General features: G+C 50.7%; 2 protein-coding genes across 4 annotated transcripts in view; one reads left to right on the top strand and one right to left on the bottom strand.

Moving 5' to 3' along the window:
- SLC8A3 (solute carrier family 8 (sodium/calcium exchanger), member 3) overlaps positions 1–5,720 on the top strand; it is a 98,262-nt gene extending 92,542 nt beyond the window's left edge. For all 3 annotated transcript variants that reach the window (XM_009325589.1, XM_009325588.1, XM_009325587.1), the window contains 4 exons: positions 1,042–1,166; positions 1,702–1,801; positions 3,358–3,633; positions 3,956–5,720. In XM_009325589.1, the coding sequence (XP_009323864.1) occupies positions 1,042–1,166; positions 1,702–1,801; positions 3,358–3,633; positions 3,956–4,332 (878 nt within the window). In that variant the 3' untranslated portion in view covers positions 4,333–5,720. The remainder of the gene's footprint in view (positions 1–1,041; positions 1,167–1,701; positions 1,802–3,357; positions 3,634–3,955) is intronic.
- A 2,029-nt stretch (positions 5,721–7,749) lies between these two features.
- The window catches only part of SMOC1 (SPARC related modular calcium binding 1), a 179,932-nt gene continuing 172,696 nt past the window's right edge, over positions 7,750–14,985 (bottom strand). Inside the window, exon 14 of the mRNA XM_009325595.1 lies at positions 7,750–7,847. Coding sequence (XP_009323870.1) covers positions 7,750–7,847 — 98 coding nt within the window. The remainder of the gene's footprint in view (positions 7,848–14,985) is intronic.

Below are 14,985 nucleotides of genomic sequence, written 5' to 3'. Positions count from 1 at the left end.
TCTCACTCCCAGGCTCAGCCGGGCCCCGTGCTGCAGTTGGTACACCCTGACTGGTCAGGCACAGGAAAGCCAGGGGAAACCCAGCTTCTTTCTTGAGATGTCAAGGCTTTTCAGAGAGCCCACTGGCACGTGCCTGCAGTTGGGTGTATGGGTGGGAGAAGAGACCTGGGTCAGGGCTGGGGACAGTGCCAGGGCACCCTTCCTCCTGGTTGGGGTGCTCCTTCCCACCTGGGCAACCAGAACCTCCCCGGGCACCTCGCTGGGTTTACTGGGGCATCAGCAAGGTGATCCCAACACAGAGTCGTCTCAGCATGCTGCACCTGCCGGGCAGTCCCACGGGGCACCCCTCCTGCCCCACGGTGGCATTTGCTCACCTGGGCTCCTGGTCCTACAGCAGAAACTAAACATCCAGTAACAGGAAAGCAAAAACCCACTCGGCTCCTGACTTACTTCTTCCTGTTCATTTTTCCAAACACTAGGAACAAGTACGTGTTGCGTGTGTGGTTATGACTTGTGTGTCTATCTGAGAGTTAGATCAAGCACTGAGTGACACAGAGTGCCAACAGTGATTTTCTAATCAAAGGGGAATAAAAAGATCCTGTCTCTTGTTCAGTCAAACCAGAAAACAGGCCAGGGCGTTAAAGCTGTCTTAAAGGACACTTGTGCCAAATGGCAGAATGAATCGGTACCTCGGGAGAGGTACTCTCCCCAAAGATGTGGCTGCTGCAGGGATGATGGGAGGGCATATGTCATCCAAGAGCACCAACGCAGGCTGAAGAAATATTCAGTTTTGGGTTTTTTTTTTTTAATAAATTAAAACCATGTTGTGTATGTTCTTGGTGACCAACTGATATTCAGAAATCTTGTTCCTTTGTTTCTGTAGTCCAACACCCCACCACTGCCCCCCAAATCGCTGCGTGAGCTTAGCAACCTGTGAAGGGGCTGCACAAGCCTGTGCTCAGGCCCTGCAGACAAGCCCCTGTGGTGGCCTCGTGCTCCAGGGCTGCTGTCTACAGCTTGGTGTTGACCTTGCTTCCACAGACGTGGCTGAGAGGAAGCTGACGGTTGAAGAGGAGGAAGCCAAGAGAATTGCAGAGATGGGCAAACCAATACTTGGCGAGCATCCCAAACTAGAAGTCATCATTGAGGAGTCCTATGAGTTCAAGGTCAGTAGTTGTCCTCCAGGAGGGGAAACCTGTGTGGCACTGAAGAGCAGCCATGGAAAGCAGAACTGAGGAGCCTGGGGGTGGCCGCATGTGCAGGGAAAGGGCTGCTGGAAGATGAAAAGGAGTATGCAATGCAATAAAGTATGGGGGAAGCCTACAAGAAGTCCTAGGGGACGTAGCTGCTGGTAGGCAGAGGTGAAGGGAGGGAGACAAGGGAGCCCTGCTGGAAGCAGAAGAAACCAGTGTGCAGGAGAAGGCAGGAGCAAAGCTAGCTATCTCTGGTGAGGCAGGGGCAAAGGAAGGAGCCTCCTCTGGAGTAAGGGGTGGCAATGAAGCAGGCTCTGGTGAGGTTTGGGTCAGCCTGTCTAGGGAGAAGGTGGGCTCAACTCCAGTCATGGCCTCATCTGACTGGTAGGAGAGCACTTCTGGCACCTAAACAGTTTGGGAAGGGTCTGTGAGACCACAGTGTACTGCAAGATCAGCCTTGCCTGCTAGCAGCCAGTTTAATTGCTGTGCATCTTTATTCCCACAACAGAGCACCGTGGACAAGCTGATTAAGAAGACAAACCTGGCTTTGGTTGTAGGGACACATTCCTGGAGGGACCAGTTCATGGAGGCCATTACCGTCAGTGCAGGTGAGGGGGACATCAGAAAACCCACACCAGCATCCCCAGGGTTCACGCAGCCTGGGATGAGATCTGTCTGGGCTTAGGAGACAGCGTCTGCCTGGTCAGTGATGCTCGGCTGTTGCGTGTGTCGTGGTCATCAGCAAAGCCAGTCCAAAGAGCTCCTCTGCTCCAAATATATTGGGCTTTTACAGGTGCATTAGCTGGGAGCCCAGGAGATCCATCTTTTGGTGTGGAGCCATCCAGGACGCCAGTTTTCACAGACTTGACTTCTGCTGGCGGTGCTCCTGCTGCTTCAGTGGTCTGATGAGCAGCGTACAGGCAGCAAAATCCCATCCTGGCTGGGCTGCTGGCTCCTGGTGTGCCCAGTGCTGTCCTGTTCAGGTAGCTCCTGCTGCTGGAAGATGTCCTGTCTGCCACGGCCAGTAGAGACTCTGGGAGTAGGGAAGGCTACCACATATGGACAGGAGGTCTTGCCCCATGAGGCAGCAGCTGATGGAGGGAAAGGTCTAAAGACCTGCCAGCTGTTGCCCAGGGAGCCTGAGAGAGCTCACCGCTTCCAGAGCCAGGCAGCCGTGGAGCAGACATTTTAGGCATGTCCATGCCATTAATGACACTCAGGCATCTTTCTGAACCTTTCCTTGATGGTCTGGCATCTTTCCTGAAGGGCTGTTTTCCACCCAGCTGTAGTGTGGGAAGCAGGCAGGCAGGCAGCTGAGTGGGAGCTGTCACCAGTGGCCACAAGGGCTACTTCTGACATGAAAGAAGAGGTGCAGGGTATTCAGTTTTCTTCTTTCTAGCAATCAAGAGAAACTGTTTCTGTGGAAACAGTACTTCCATCCTTGTAGCAAGCAGGCCTGCTTCTCTCTTCCTCCATCTCTCTCCTTCCTGTGCCATTTGCTCAGTGCTCCCTACCTGCTTTCTCTTTTACCAATTTATTTCCATCAATCCTGTATCTGCACAAAGACCAGCAGTGCTTCCAGCCTTGGGGCTGACCTGGCCCACCACGCTAAGGAGGGAACCCCTCCAAGGGCTGCAGCGCTGTTGTTGATACCCTCACACAGATGAGAAATTTCTTGCTGGGCCACTGCTGGTGACCAGCCTGTCCTCTGGTGCAGGAGAACCATGAGGTCACTCCAGTTTCCCAGTTCTATCACTTTCTGCTATTTTACCCCCCCCAAAACATCACTTGGCTGTGTGACTTCATGGTGCTCCTCAACAGTGACCTCTGCAGGCTGACTACATACTATGTGACTGCCTGTGGATGGGAACAGGGATGGGATGGGGCTGCCCCTCTGTGGGCACAATGCACCGCTCTGCCACTCCCCAGCCCTGCAGGCTCTGGGGTGTCCTGGGAGGCACCCCTCTTGGCAAGCCTCATCCATCACTGAGGGACCTGGAGTGCCCTGAGCTCACTGTTGTGGCCAGCACCACACCACCTTGTCCCAGGCGAGCAGCATCCCTGGAGCCCTGAGAGGGGGACCAAGCGCAGGCTGCAGCCCACCCCCATAATCTTGACCTGACCCATCATGAGCGCTGGATCTCTTCTTCCACGTTGTGTGCAGCAGGTGATGAGGACGAGGATGAGTCTGGCGAGGAGCGCCTGCCGTCCTGCTTCGACTATGTGATGCACTTCCTGACCGTCTTCTGGAAGGTGCTGTTTGCCTGCGTGCCCCCCACTGAGTACTGCAACGGCTGGGCCTGCTTCGTTGTCTCCATCCTCATCATTGGCATGCTCACAGCCGTCATTGGCGACCTTGCCTCCCACTTTGGCTGCACCATCGGCCTCAAGGACTCAGTGACCGCCGTCGTCTTTGTTGCCTTCGGCACTTCCGTACCAGGTGGGGTAGCCACAGAGAGGGGATGGGGTGGGAGGAAAGTCCTCTAGTGGTTCTCCTGTCCCACAGGAGCAGCTCCATCATGGGGATGGGGTTCAGGCTGGGAAGGGGCTCCACAGTGCCCTGTCCCCAGGCAAGGTCTGCACCCCACTTGGTGGCAACATGGGGTCCCTGGACCCGGGAGGGGGATTGTGCACCAGGAGAGATCCATGTCCCAACCTAGCCAGTGCCACACCTGAGCCTCCCTTGTCCTCCAGACATGAAGGGTTGCCCGTTTCCCCTGTTGGACTCCCAGTAATTTCTCCTCCCTCCTCCCCAACCCCAGACACATTCGCCAGCAAAGCTGCGGCTATCCAGGACGTGTATGCCGACGCCTCCATCAGCAACGTCACGGGCAGCAATGCCGTCAACGTCTTCCTGGGCATCGGGCTGGCATGGTCAGTGGCGGCGATCTACTGGGCGTCACAAGGGCAGGAGTTCCAGGTGTCAGCGGGCACCCTGGCCTTCTCCGTCACCCTCTTCACCATCTTCGCCTTCATCTGCATCAGTGTCCTCCTCTACCGCCGGCGGCCCTACATCGGGGGGGAGCTGGGTGGCCCCCGGGGGTGCAAACTGGCCACGACGTTGCTCTTCATTAGCCTCTGGCTGCTGTACATCCTCTTCGCCACCCTGGAGGCCTATTGCTACATCAAGGGGTTTTAGGCGGTGGAGGGACGGTGCTGCCAGGGGGAGGGATCCCCCCTTCTCCGTTACCTCACTGGACACCGGTCCTGGAAGCGCGGTTTCACCAGAGGGGACAGCTGTCCATCAGGGGCCACCGCTGCCCAGATGGTTGGATGGCTGTGCGCCAAGAAGGGCAAAACCATCACAGAGGGAAAAAAACAAACAAACTAAACCCACCCAAAATGATACAAAAGAAAGCAACAATGGCAAGTGTTGAAATAAAACAAAACACAATAAACCCAGCCACTGACCCCATTCAATGAGATTAAGAAGTTTCAGCCATCTCCAAAGGTCACCTCTCCCGTAGGGGCTTGTCTGCTTCCCTCCTGAGCACCCCTCCACTGTAAGGAGATATTTTCTTATTTTTACTGGTTGGGAATTGCAGAAGTCTGATCAGGAATTTGGTTGTTTGTTTTTTTTTTTTTTCTTTCGTTTGCTTGTTGCTTTTTGGTTTGGGGGAGGCACGCTGCTTTGTTTTTTTTTTTCTTTTTTACTACTAAACCAGAAAAATGTTAAAAATCTACTCTAAAGCTTCAAGCTGCCGTCAGTGCTGGAATTGAACATGTGTATTTTTTGAAGCCACAAAGGACTGTGACACAGTCAAAGAACTTTTTCACTATTACCCGTTTCCGCCCTCGCCGCCTTCCATTTCTTTCTTTTTTAAGAACATCACAAGACTGATATATTTTTAATACAAACACAGACACACACACATTCAGTGACAAAGGCTGGAGCATGTAGCATCTCAATCACCTGCCTCGGCTAAGAAAAAAGGAGGGGGGGAAAAAAAAAAACCAAACCCCAACCCTCTAATATAATATGTATCATGTATATTTTGACTATGGCATTTCTCTTTGTATAATTAACTTCGAGCTTGTCGTACTGCAGGGAGAGAAAATTATGTTAATTTACAACCGATAAAGAAATAAATGGCTACCCAGGAATAGTCTGCCCTGGGGGGAGCGAGGGGGCCAGGGAAAGCGGTACCGGCTCCTTGGGATGGTGGTGGGTTTGCTGTGCAGTCTTCCTACTCGGAGGTGGAACTGAATTCAGGAAACCCCGGATGGCGTGCCCGTTTGTTCCCAGCACCGTCCCACCCCGAGCTGTGGCGTGGCTGCCCTTTCACTTGTTTGCTACCCCAGTTTTCACAGCGCCCATATCTCACTGGTGGTCTTCAGGCCATTGAAAGGTATGGGCTTAAAAACTGCCACTGTGTCTTCTTGAGTACCTTTTAGGAACACCAGACAGACAAAAAGGCATCCTTTTCATTTGAAGTTCATTTCTTTTTAAGGAAAAAAAAAAAACCACCACAAGAATATGTCATGAATTACATCAATGGCTGCAAATTGAAATGTTGGGTTGGTAATAAAAATAAATAAAAACTATACCTATATCTATATAAACAGTGCTATCTAGAAACATATTTCTTAATTGAGAGCCCTGGAAGAGGATGTTAAAACTTTACTCTTTGTAAAGTGCTTTCAAGATGAAGATCATAGAATCATAGAATGGTTTGGTTGGAAGGGACCTTAAAGATCATCTAGTTCCAACCCCCCTGCCATGGGCAAGGACACCTTCCACTAGACCAGGTTGCTCAAAGCCCCATCCAGCCTGGCCTTGAACACTTCCAGGGATGGGGCATCCACACCTTCTCTGGGCAACCTGTTCCAGTGCCTCACCACCCTCATAGTGAAGAATTTCTTCCTTATATCCAATCTAAATCTACCCTCTTTCAGTTTAAAGCCACTACCCCTTGTCCTATCACTACATGCCCTCATAAAAAGTCCCTCTCCAGCTTTCTTGTAGGCCCCGTTCAGGTACTGGAAGGCTGCTATAAGGTCTCCCCGGAGCCTTGTCTTCTCCAGGCTGAACTATCCCAACTGAACAACTATCTCAGCCTGTCTTCATAGGAGAGGTTCTCCAGCCCTCTGATCATCTCCGTGGCCCTCCTCTGGACTCGCTCCAACAGGTCCATGGTCCTTTTTATGTTGGGGGCCCCAGAGCTGGATGCAGTACTCCAGGTGGGGTCTCACGAGAGTGGAGTAGAGGGGGAGAATCACCTCCCTTGACCTGCTGGTCACGTTTCTTTTGATGCGGCCCAGGATGCGGTTGGCTTTCTGGGCTGCAAGCGCACATTGCCAGGTCATGTTGAGCTTCTCATCAACCAACACCCCCAAGTCCTTCTCCTCAGGGCTGCTCTCAATCCATTCTCTGCCCAGCCTGTATTTGTGCTTGGGATTGCCCCAACCCATGTGCAGGACCTTGCACTTGGCCTTGAACTTCAAGAGTTTCGCACGGGCCCACCTCTAAAGCCTGTCCAGGTCCCTCTGGATGGCATCCCTTCCCTCCAGCATGTTGACCGCACCACACATCTTGGTGTCATCGGCAAACTTGCTGAGGGTGCACTCAATCACACTGTCCAAGTCGCTGACAAAGATGTTAAACAGCACCAGTCCCAATACCGACCCCTGAGGGGCGCCAGTCGTCACTAGTCTCCACTTGGACATCGACCCATTGACTGCAACACTTTGAGTGTGACCATCCAGCCCATTTCTTATCCACTGAGCGATCCATCTGTCAAATCCGTGTCTCTCCAATTTAGAGACAAGGATATTGTGCGGGACAGTGTCAAATGCTTTGCACAACTCCAGGTAGATGATGTCTGTTGGTCTTCCCTTATTCACCAATGTTGTAACCCCATTGTAGAAGGCCACCAAATTTGTTCAGGCACGATTTGCCCTTAGTGAAGCCATGTTGGCTGTCATCAATCACCTCCTTATTTTCCATGTGCCTTACATTAGTTTCCAGGAGGATCTGCTCCATGATCTTGCCGGGCACAGAGGTGAGAGAATTTCTTCTATCAAGAAACAGGTGCTGTAAAGGGAAGCACTTTCTTCATAAAGTTCCCTATAATAAGCCAAACCTTGGGAGGCGGCGAGTAAGAGAGGGGCTGCCAAAAGGTATGTCTCTACCTGCTGCAGTGCTTTCTGCTGCCCCAGGAGGCAGGGAGGAAGTGTCTGTGGGTTAGGAAAAAAGCAGTGGGAACAAGGTTGTCATGGACAAAAAAGAGATGTAACATTATAGCAGGTGACTAGATGAGAGTGACGATGGTCCTTAACACACAGATGATGTATTTATTTTCATACAAAATGTTTATCAGATATCTATATCTCTATATAAATGTGTATACATGTAAGGCAGAGAAGAAGGATCCTTCCCAGAGGAGCAGCAGGAGCTTTGCCGGTGGGAGCTCCCCATGGGTAGAAGCTGTTGGGTTTGAAGCCAACAAGCATCTGACCTCCTGCCTCATTACCCACCCTCTCTTCACCATGGCTTTGGGGAAAGGCATGAAAAAGATGGGCAAGAAACCCTGAGGCCGGGCTCCCGACAAGCTTGCTAGTTCTTCTGTCCTCCGGCTGTGCCAACAGCCACCAAGAGCAGCTGCTGCTGCCGCTGCCCGCCAGCCGGGGAGCCCAGAGCACATGCGTGTAACACTGAAAGAAAAATTACAAAATCCCCCAAATGCTGTCTGGGGGGCTTAAAGTGCAGCTCTCATGGCTATCATCGCTGTTTTAATTTGGACATATAAAGTCTGTTGAGCTCTTATTTTACCTGTGCCAGCTCCCCCACCCCTGGGTAAAGCCCAGCCTGGGGAGCTGCCGTGCTGTTCTGTTGCTTGTGACATAGCCACCACGTGCTTTTCATCCACTTCCTTCTTCAGCTGGCCTCGGGGCGGGGGGAGGACTGGCTGCCATGAGTGCCAACTGCATGGGGACCTTGGCGCCCTCCATGCACGAGGGTGATCTGCACCAGGCCAACAACATCTGTGGAGTGTTTCTTTCTTTTATTTTTATTTTTTACGTCATTAAAAAAAATGCAAGCTAAAAAAAAAAAGCGTTTGGTGCCTTTTGGGATTTTTAGTTTTTTTTGCTGAGGCTTTTATGTTTTACTTTGGGTCTAGCTGTCTGCTTGCTCCTGGTTGCCTTTGGGCAGGTGCCTGGACTTGGTCGCACTGGCTCTGGCTGGTTTGCTCCCCCCTCCACTCCAGTCCTCCAGTTCGGTACTGCTGTGGGAGGACCCCGCAGCACTTGCTCCTGGCTGGCTGACGGAGAGGAGATTTTGCTGGTGTGTTTGTTGTCGCTGCTTCTTCCCTTTTGTTTCTCCCATCAGCTTCCTGTGGCAGCCTGCAATAACAGCTGTTGGCCTCTCTCAGCAGCCCTTGTTCTCCGGGCGGCACACGTTTACCTTTCAGCCTCCCTCTCCCCTCCGTCCCCACTCCTCGCCAAGGCCCCGTCGCTGCTGTGGTTGAGGATAAATAATGTGCCCAAAAGCAGAGGTGATCAAAGGAGCTGCTTTGTCTCTGGGGACTGCCATGGCACAGGGGCATAGTCTAAGGGCCACACATGGTGCGGGGCCAGCAGTACCTCTAGCTGCCTTCCCACTCTGCTGCCATGGAGGGCACCCGCAGCACCCCACGGGTTTTGCCATCCAGGTGATGCTGCACTGCATGGATGCCAGTCAAAAAATCAGCCTTTGGGTAAAAATCAGTTTTGCAAAGAGGCATCACTCACTCATCCCCCCTCAAGCTGACCGGGAATCGTGCTCCGGGTTCGGCCGCTACCATGCTGCCTCCTCACCTAGCATCGCCACTGACTGCCTTTTTCCACTTGTATTTGGGCCCCTGATGCCAAAAATCCCCTTTACAGTGGGCCTTGTGCCAGAACCATCCCCACATGCCTTTCTGCAGCAAAGGGGCAGCTGGCGCAGCCCGTAATTCGGGTGGGAGGACCCCCAGCTGGGCGCCCGTGCTGTGGAGAGGCCGCGGGAAGGCTGTGCTGCACATCGCTCCCCCGGGGTGGCCAGAGTTCGACAAAGCCCACCAGCCTGGCCACAAAAAGGCCACTGCCCCACTGGGTCCTGCCCACTCCCATCTCCCTGCAGGCCTGTGGGGTCACTTCCCACCCCTTGCCCTGTTGGCTGGCTCATGCCCTCCATGAACTTTGACTTCAGTGAAGGGGCTGGGGCTGGTGGCGGGGGGTTGTGATCCTTTGGGGCTGGCTCGCTGCCACTGCTGCACAGAAGCACCCAGGTCCCCACACGTTCTGAGGCTTAAGTCCAGGACCGAAGGGCGCTGTCCTGGAGCGAGCTGGGGTGAGTGACAGGAGCGTGGAGGCATCAGGAATTGGCTGCAGTATGGTACAGTGAGAATTAAGTGTTTGCTAGGGCCAGTGAGCAAAGGTTTTAAGCCAGGGAGGAGGCGATTGCAGCGCTCAGAATGGGCTTTGTCACCTTTTTGGCAATTGCTGTGTTGGATCAATCAAGGCTCTTCTGGACAAGCACAAATTAAACACAAAAATATTCTGTGATGCACATTTCCCCCGATTCCACAGCTGGGGCTGCTGGACTGGTTTGTAAGCCACTTGTCCCTGGTATGGGAGGACCTCACCACCGCCCTCCATCCCAAAGCAGCAACATGACCTCACCCCACAGCACCATCTGCAAGGAGAAGCCCCCATCAGCTGCGTGTGCCACCTCAGGCTTCAACCACCCTGGCTCACTGCGGCGGTGGGACGATGCTTACCTGCATGTCTCCACCAGCATAGCACTTTGCTTTGGGAAAGCGCTTTGGAGGACACCCAGTACTGTTGTGCCTGGACACTGTTGAGATAAAGGGTTGGTAACGAGACCTTTGAGGAATGACCATCATCCAGTTCTTGACAGCACAATAGGATAGATATAGATAGTAACAGAAGGGTATTCAGGAGATCTGGTCATGCTTGAACATGCCGCCATTCAAAGCCAGGAAATTTCAACCCATCCTCAGTCACACTTTGGTGTTAGCTGGTGGCAGGTCATTCCTCATATCATTCACCTGGAATTGCTTTTTTTTCTGGGGAAAAAAACAGACAGAAGCTTTTTTGGGTTAATTCTGCCAGGGAGTGGTCACAGCCCTGACCTTGGTGTAGGAGCCAGCCTGCACGAATGGGAACAGCAGTTGCTGAGCCCTGGCCAGCCCTGGCCACAAGCTGAAAAGCACCTGTCACCAAGAATAACCTTTGGAGTATTATATGGAAAAAAAATGTTTTTAATGACCGTTGTCATCTGTGTATGTGTGCCAGGGCAGCCAGCTTGTTAACAACGGAGGTATGTGTGCCAGTGCTGCTTAGCGCCCAGCAGAGAAGACAGGGCTCCCAACTTGCCTCCACAGGGGGGAGGAATTAAGGACCTTCCAGTATTTAACTGAGCTATTTAAAATATCTGGATAATTAACACCATGAGTAGCTTTACCCGCCCCACACGCATACACGTCTGCCTTCCCTTTGCCCAGGGGGTCTGTGCTTTGCCTGGCAGCATGCAGTGGTGGAGGGAGACCAGCACCCCCAGGCCCACGGTGCATCCCTGCAGGCAGCCGGGGGGGTTGCTCACGCTTGCTCCTGCTGCCAGCCCCTCTCCACGTCGAACTGGGAAAGCCGGCCCTTCCCCACACCTGGCCTCAGGTGGTTATTTGAGCTTAGACATGGAGCCTGCAGGCATGATGTGAAGTTGATGAGCTCATCACATGTTCCTACCGCACTTAAATGTGAGCGTTCACCAATGTCCCAGACAGCACTGCTGCTATTGCCATGTATGTGGCCAGCTGAGTGGGAGCTGTGGCTAAAGGAAAAATTGTGACCTGCCTACTACTCCTTGCTGGGCATGCACTCAGAAATTGGCCCAGTTTGAAGAATGCAATAAAAAATAACACAGGTCTAGGAAGTACTTTGAAACTGGTATGAAATCTAGGTGAATTAAAGAAATAAACCATCCAAGCAAGATTTTTTTTTTGGGGGGGGGGAGGGTGCAAGGTATGAAGTTATAAATATCTTCCCAGGAAGATGTCTCTGTTGTCTCAGAAAATAAGCTTGCATTTACAGAAACACTGGTGCCATTTTGTGAGAATTATTTGCGTACAACTTGGGTGCATGGAAAAGATGTAGGGGAAAAAAAAAAATCTCAACACAAAAGCTTCAACAGTGCTCTCAGAAGGTCTCCTGGGCACCTCCTTGGCACTAAGGCACACTGTACAGAGTGCCTCCATGTCTCTATCAACACCATGGTTGCCCAATATGCTCTTAAAAAAGCTATCAAAAGAGATTAGATTGCCTCCTCTTCTTCAGTAGCAGAAAAATAACAGCAAACCCAAATGTGGGGGTTTTTTGGCCCTGCTATTTTTTTTTCCTTCTTGTTTTATTCACAAAGGCATGGAAAACAACTGATTACTACCCTTGTTGTAAGAGCATTTTGTTTGTGGTAAAGCACTTCAGGTTCTCCGCTTTCTCCTCTTCCAGCTTCCGAGCGGTCATTTCTGCTGGACTGCTGCCTGCTGGGTCTCGCTTTGTGTTTGCCCATTCACGCCGGCTGCCTCACGGCAGATTATTGCATGCTTCTCTGCTGAAACTCATCCTGTTGACTTGGACTATTTCTGCAATTTATCAAGCATTCTGCTCCTACCCTTCACAGGTACTCACAGCCCCTCCCAGTTGGATATCACCAGGAAATTTTATAGTAAAGCAATTTCCTAAAGCTGCTGATGAAAATCCTCAACAGACCTGGACCCTGGACAGCCACTGGAAAGATCTCCCCGGAAAGCCCTCTGACTTTGACACTGAGCTCAATGTATTTTGAGTCTAAATAGGTTGCATTTCCTCAGCTTGCTTACGAGTTCTGGGACAGTGCCAGAAGCCTTACCAAAGTCAAGACATATCACATCTAGTGCTGACTCCCCTAGCCATGAGGCCAGTTATCCTGTCAAAGAATGGAATCAAATTAGTTTGATACAATTTGTCCTCAGCAAAACATCAACAAATCCATTCCAGTCATTTTTTTTTACATTTTTATAAATCTATCTAGGGGATTAGAGAATAACTGGTCAGTAGCTCGCTCTTGCAAGTTTTCACAGAGAGATATTAGGATGTCAGGTCTATAATTCCCCAGTTTTTTCTTCATCTCTAGTTAGGTGATGTTGCCATGTCATCCTTAAGTCCCCTGGAATCTCACATGTCATCTACAATGCTCCAACACCAATCTCACATTTCCTACTTTTCATGCTTCAGGTTGTCGAAGAGCTCTTGATCCCCTTTATTGGTCTCTACTTCATTTCCCTTGCAGCAGGATAGTTCCTTATTGGGACTTTGACCCCAGCTCTTTTATCAGTTCTCAGATCTTTTATCCTTTAGGGCATCTCTTCACAGACTCCACCCACCAGTTTTCTGAATTCATTGATATTTGATATTTTATTTTTTGGATTAACTCATTTTACAAAGGTCTGGTATTCAACTGCATTTCAAGGAGAAAAAGCTTGCAGCAAACATCTGAACAATTGAAACAATCATAACAGCTCAAGAGATGCAAAAATTCATGTTCACATAGGGCTGCAGGTGAACAGATCCAACTTCAGCCACCTTCATATAGCTTTGCCTGTTACAACCTGCCAGCTCATAGCGAGAACATCCAAGCCACTTCAGAAATAGCTCCATCTCTTCAGCCAAATGCTGTGTCAACTCTTTTCTGACATGGTGAAGTCAGCAGGGATCACTTGAGTGATCCCAGCCAAAATCATGACTGAGGGAGATAGTAATGGTACTTTGTGCTATGTAAAGCCAGGGCTGTGCTGTATAATGGACATTCAAACTCTGCAGTTTTTATTGCTTGAAGCACAGCACTGAGATGCGACAGAAGAACTCATTTCACCAAACTGAGGACAAAGGTCACACACACTTCTGAGTCCTTCATTCACATACCAAAAAGCAATTAATTAAGGATGTTTTGTACTGGGACTGAATTTGTCTATTTTAGTAAGGTGAGTTAATTCATCTGCACTGCAGACTCCCAGAGCTTGCATTGAGGAGCTACTCTGAGCTCCAAACTAGGGCCACCTAGTTGTGAATTGCATGCAGGAGGGCGAGAGCTGGGCCTGCCATTCCTGCCAGAGAGGAGGCAGCCTCAACCTCCGAGAGCCACAAACTTCTGCCTCCCCCAACACCCAGCATGCACCCCTCTGCCTGCAGCACAGCGCAGATCTAGCTCAGGCAGCGAGCAGAGAGCCACCCACCGCCAGTGCCTTGTCCTCAAGGGGATGCCAACTGGCTAAGTACACAGCGAGGCCATGGCTCCTCTGCCTTGGCTGAGAGCCCGAAGACCCTCAGCCCAGTCCCAATGTGCTGCAAGAACAACATAACGTGGAATAAATGTTCATTTGTGCTTTTGCGGGAGGTGGGGGTATAGGTTTGTGCTGCAACATGTAGCACAGAGCTGGTGGTGTTTCCTGAATGAAAGCTAGACCCCTCCTGGTGTGCACAGGCAAGGCACCTTTGAAAAACAAAACCAGCCACTGAAATCAGTAAGCAGGCCCTTGGATACAGAATGGCAGACACCATCATTGCTTCCCAAAGCAGCCAGCCTCAGGTTTTCCGGCAAACACTCCATAGAAAATACTTGCTGTTATACTCCTACTTCCTGAGGTGGTGTTTTTTTAATCCACTTTGTTTTCAAGGTGTTTTCCAAACTAAGGAGCACCACTTCTGCAGATCCCGCTGTCCAATTTAGTATCAGCTTTTGGAGGGCTGCCAAGTTACTTTGCCTGAAATGGCTTGCAAGGGCTGGCTGCTGAAAAGTCAGAAGGTCAGCATTCTGCATGTGGATTTTGTTAGTTATGTCAAAGATAAGGGGGAAAGAGGCGGGGGAGGAGGAAAAGTCTTCTGGCAATATCACTGTTGGAAGCAGAGGCAGAAGCAAGCTCTTTGTAGTTCTTTTGACTTGCTTACAGAATGATTGCACCACCAGGGAAGGGTGAAGGCCTCTCAGAGTACCTTATGTTGACCCCAGAAACAGGAAGCATGGCCAAAGAATTGCTTTTTTTTTAAATATTCTTTTCCTATTTTCAATTAAGTCTTGCAAAACGCCAGAGATGACAACTACTGCTTCTCCCTTAGCCCAGAACTTGTTACCTTGGTAATAGAAGGAAATTAGCTCAGTTTGCCATTTTATTCTTGACAAATCCACATTGGCTGTCATTCACCCCTGCATTTTCTCCCTTCATCATTGAATTTGCATCTAAAGACAACAGTCTTAGCAGACCCCCTCCCTGCCCATCTACAAACAAGCCAGCCTGTGACTACAAAAGCAGAAAACCTCCCTTTGGGACTGCAATTGCCTCCCTTTCGATGTGCAATAAATGAGTTGGCTCCTTATTAATTGCAAGAGATTTACATGTGATCAAGTGAAATGACATAGACAGTGATGAGAAAACTGGCCATATCTCCTTGATGGGAACAGTGTGTGACCTCCTCTGTCATGGACCCGGTGCTGCAGCCTCTGATGAATAGCACCTCCCTGTAGCCTAGGAAATAGCACGTCTTACAATAGCAGCAGCTTCCCAGCATAACTTGCTGCTTGTCACCTCTGAGGATTAAAAGGTTTTGGACAACACCTAGAAGATAGTATTTCAGGTTCCCATGTAGTGAGGCCCGACCCGCAAAAGTGAAGTACGAAGGCTCCCAAGGCGAGTGGGGATGAGGAGATGTGAGGTGCAGTGCCTGTCTTCTGTCCCTGGTTTCGGGAGACTGTGCTATGAGATCCCACTTGGCTGTGAGT

Source organism: Pygoscelis adeliae, unplaced genomic scaffold (genome assembly GCF_000699105.1).
Source record: "Pygoscelis adeliae isolate BGI_AS28 unplaced genomic scaffold, ASM69910v1 Scaffold356, whole genome shotgun sequence".
NCBI lineage: Eukaryota > Metazoa > Chordata > Aves > Sphenisciformes > Spheniscidae > Pygoscelis > Pygoscelis adeliae.
The sequence above is the reverse complement of the archived record's forward strand: the minus strand, read 5'-3'. Positions and strand labels throughout refer to the sequence as shown.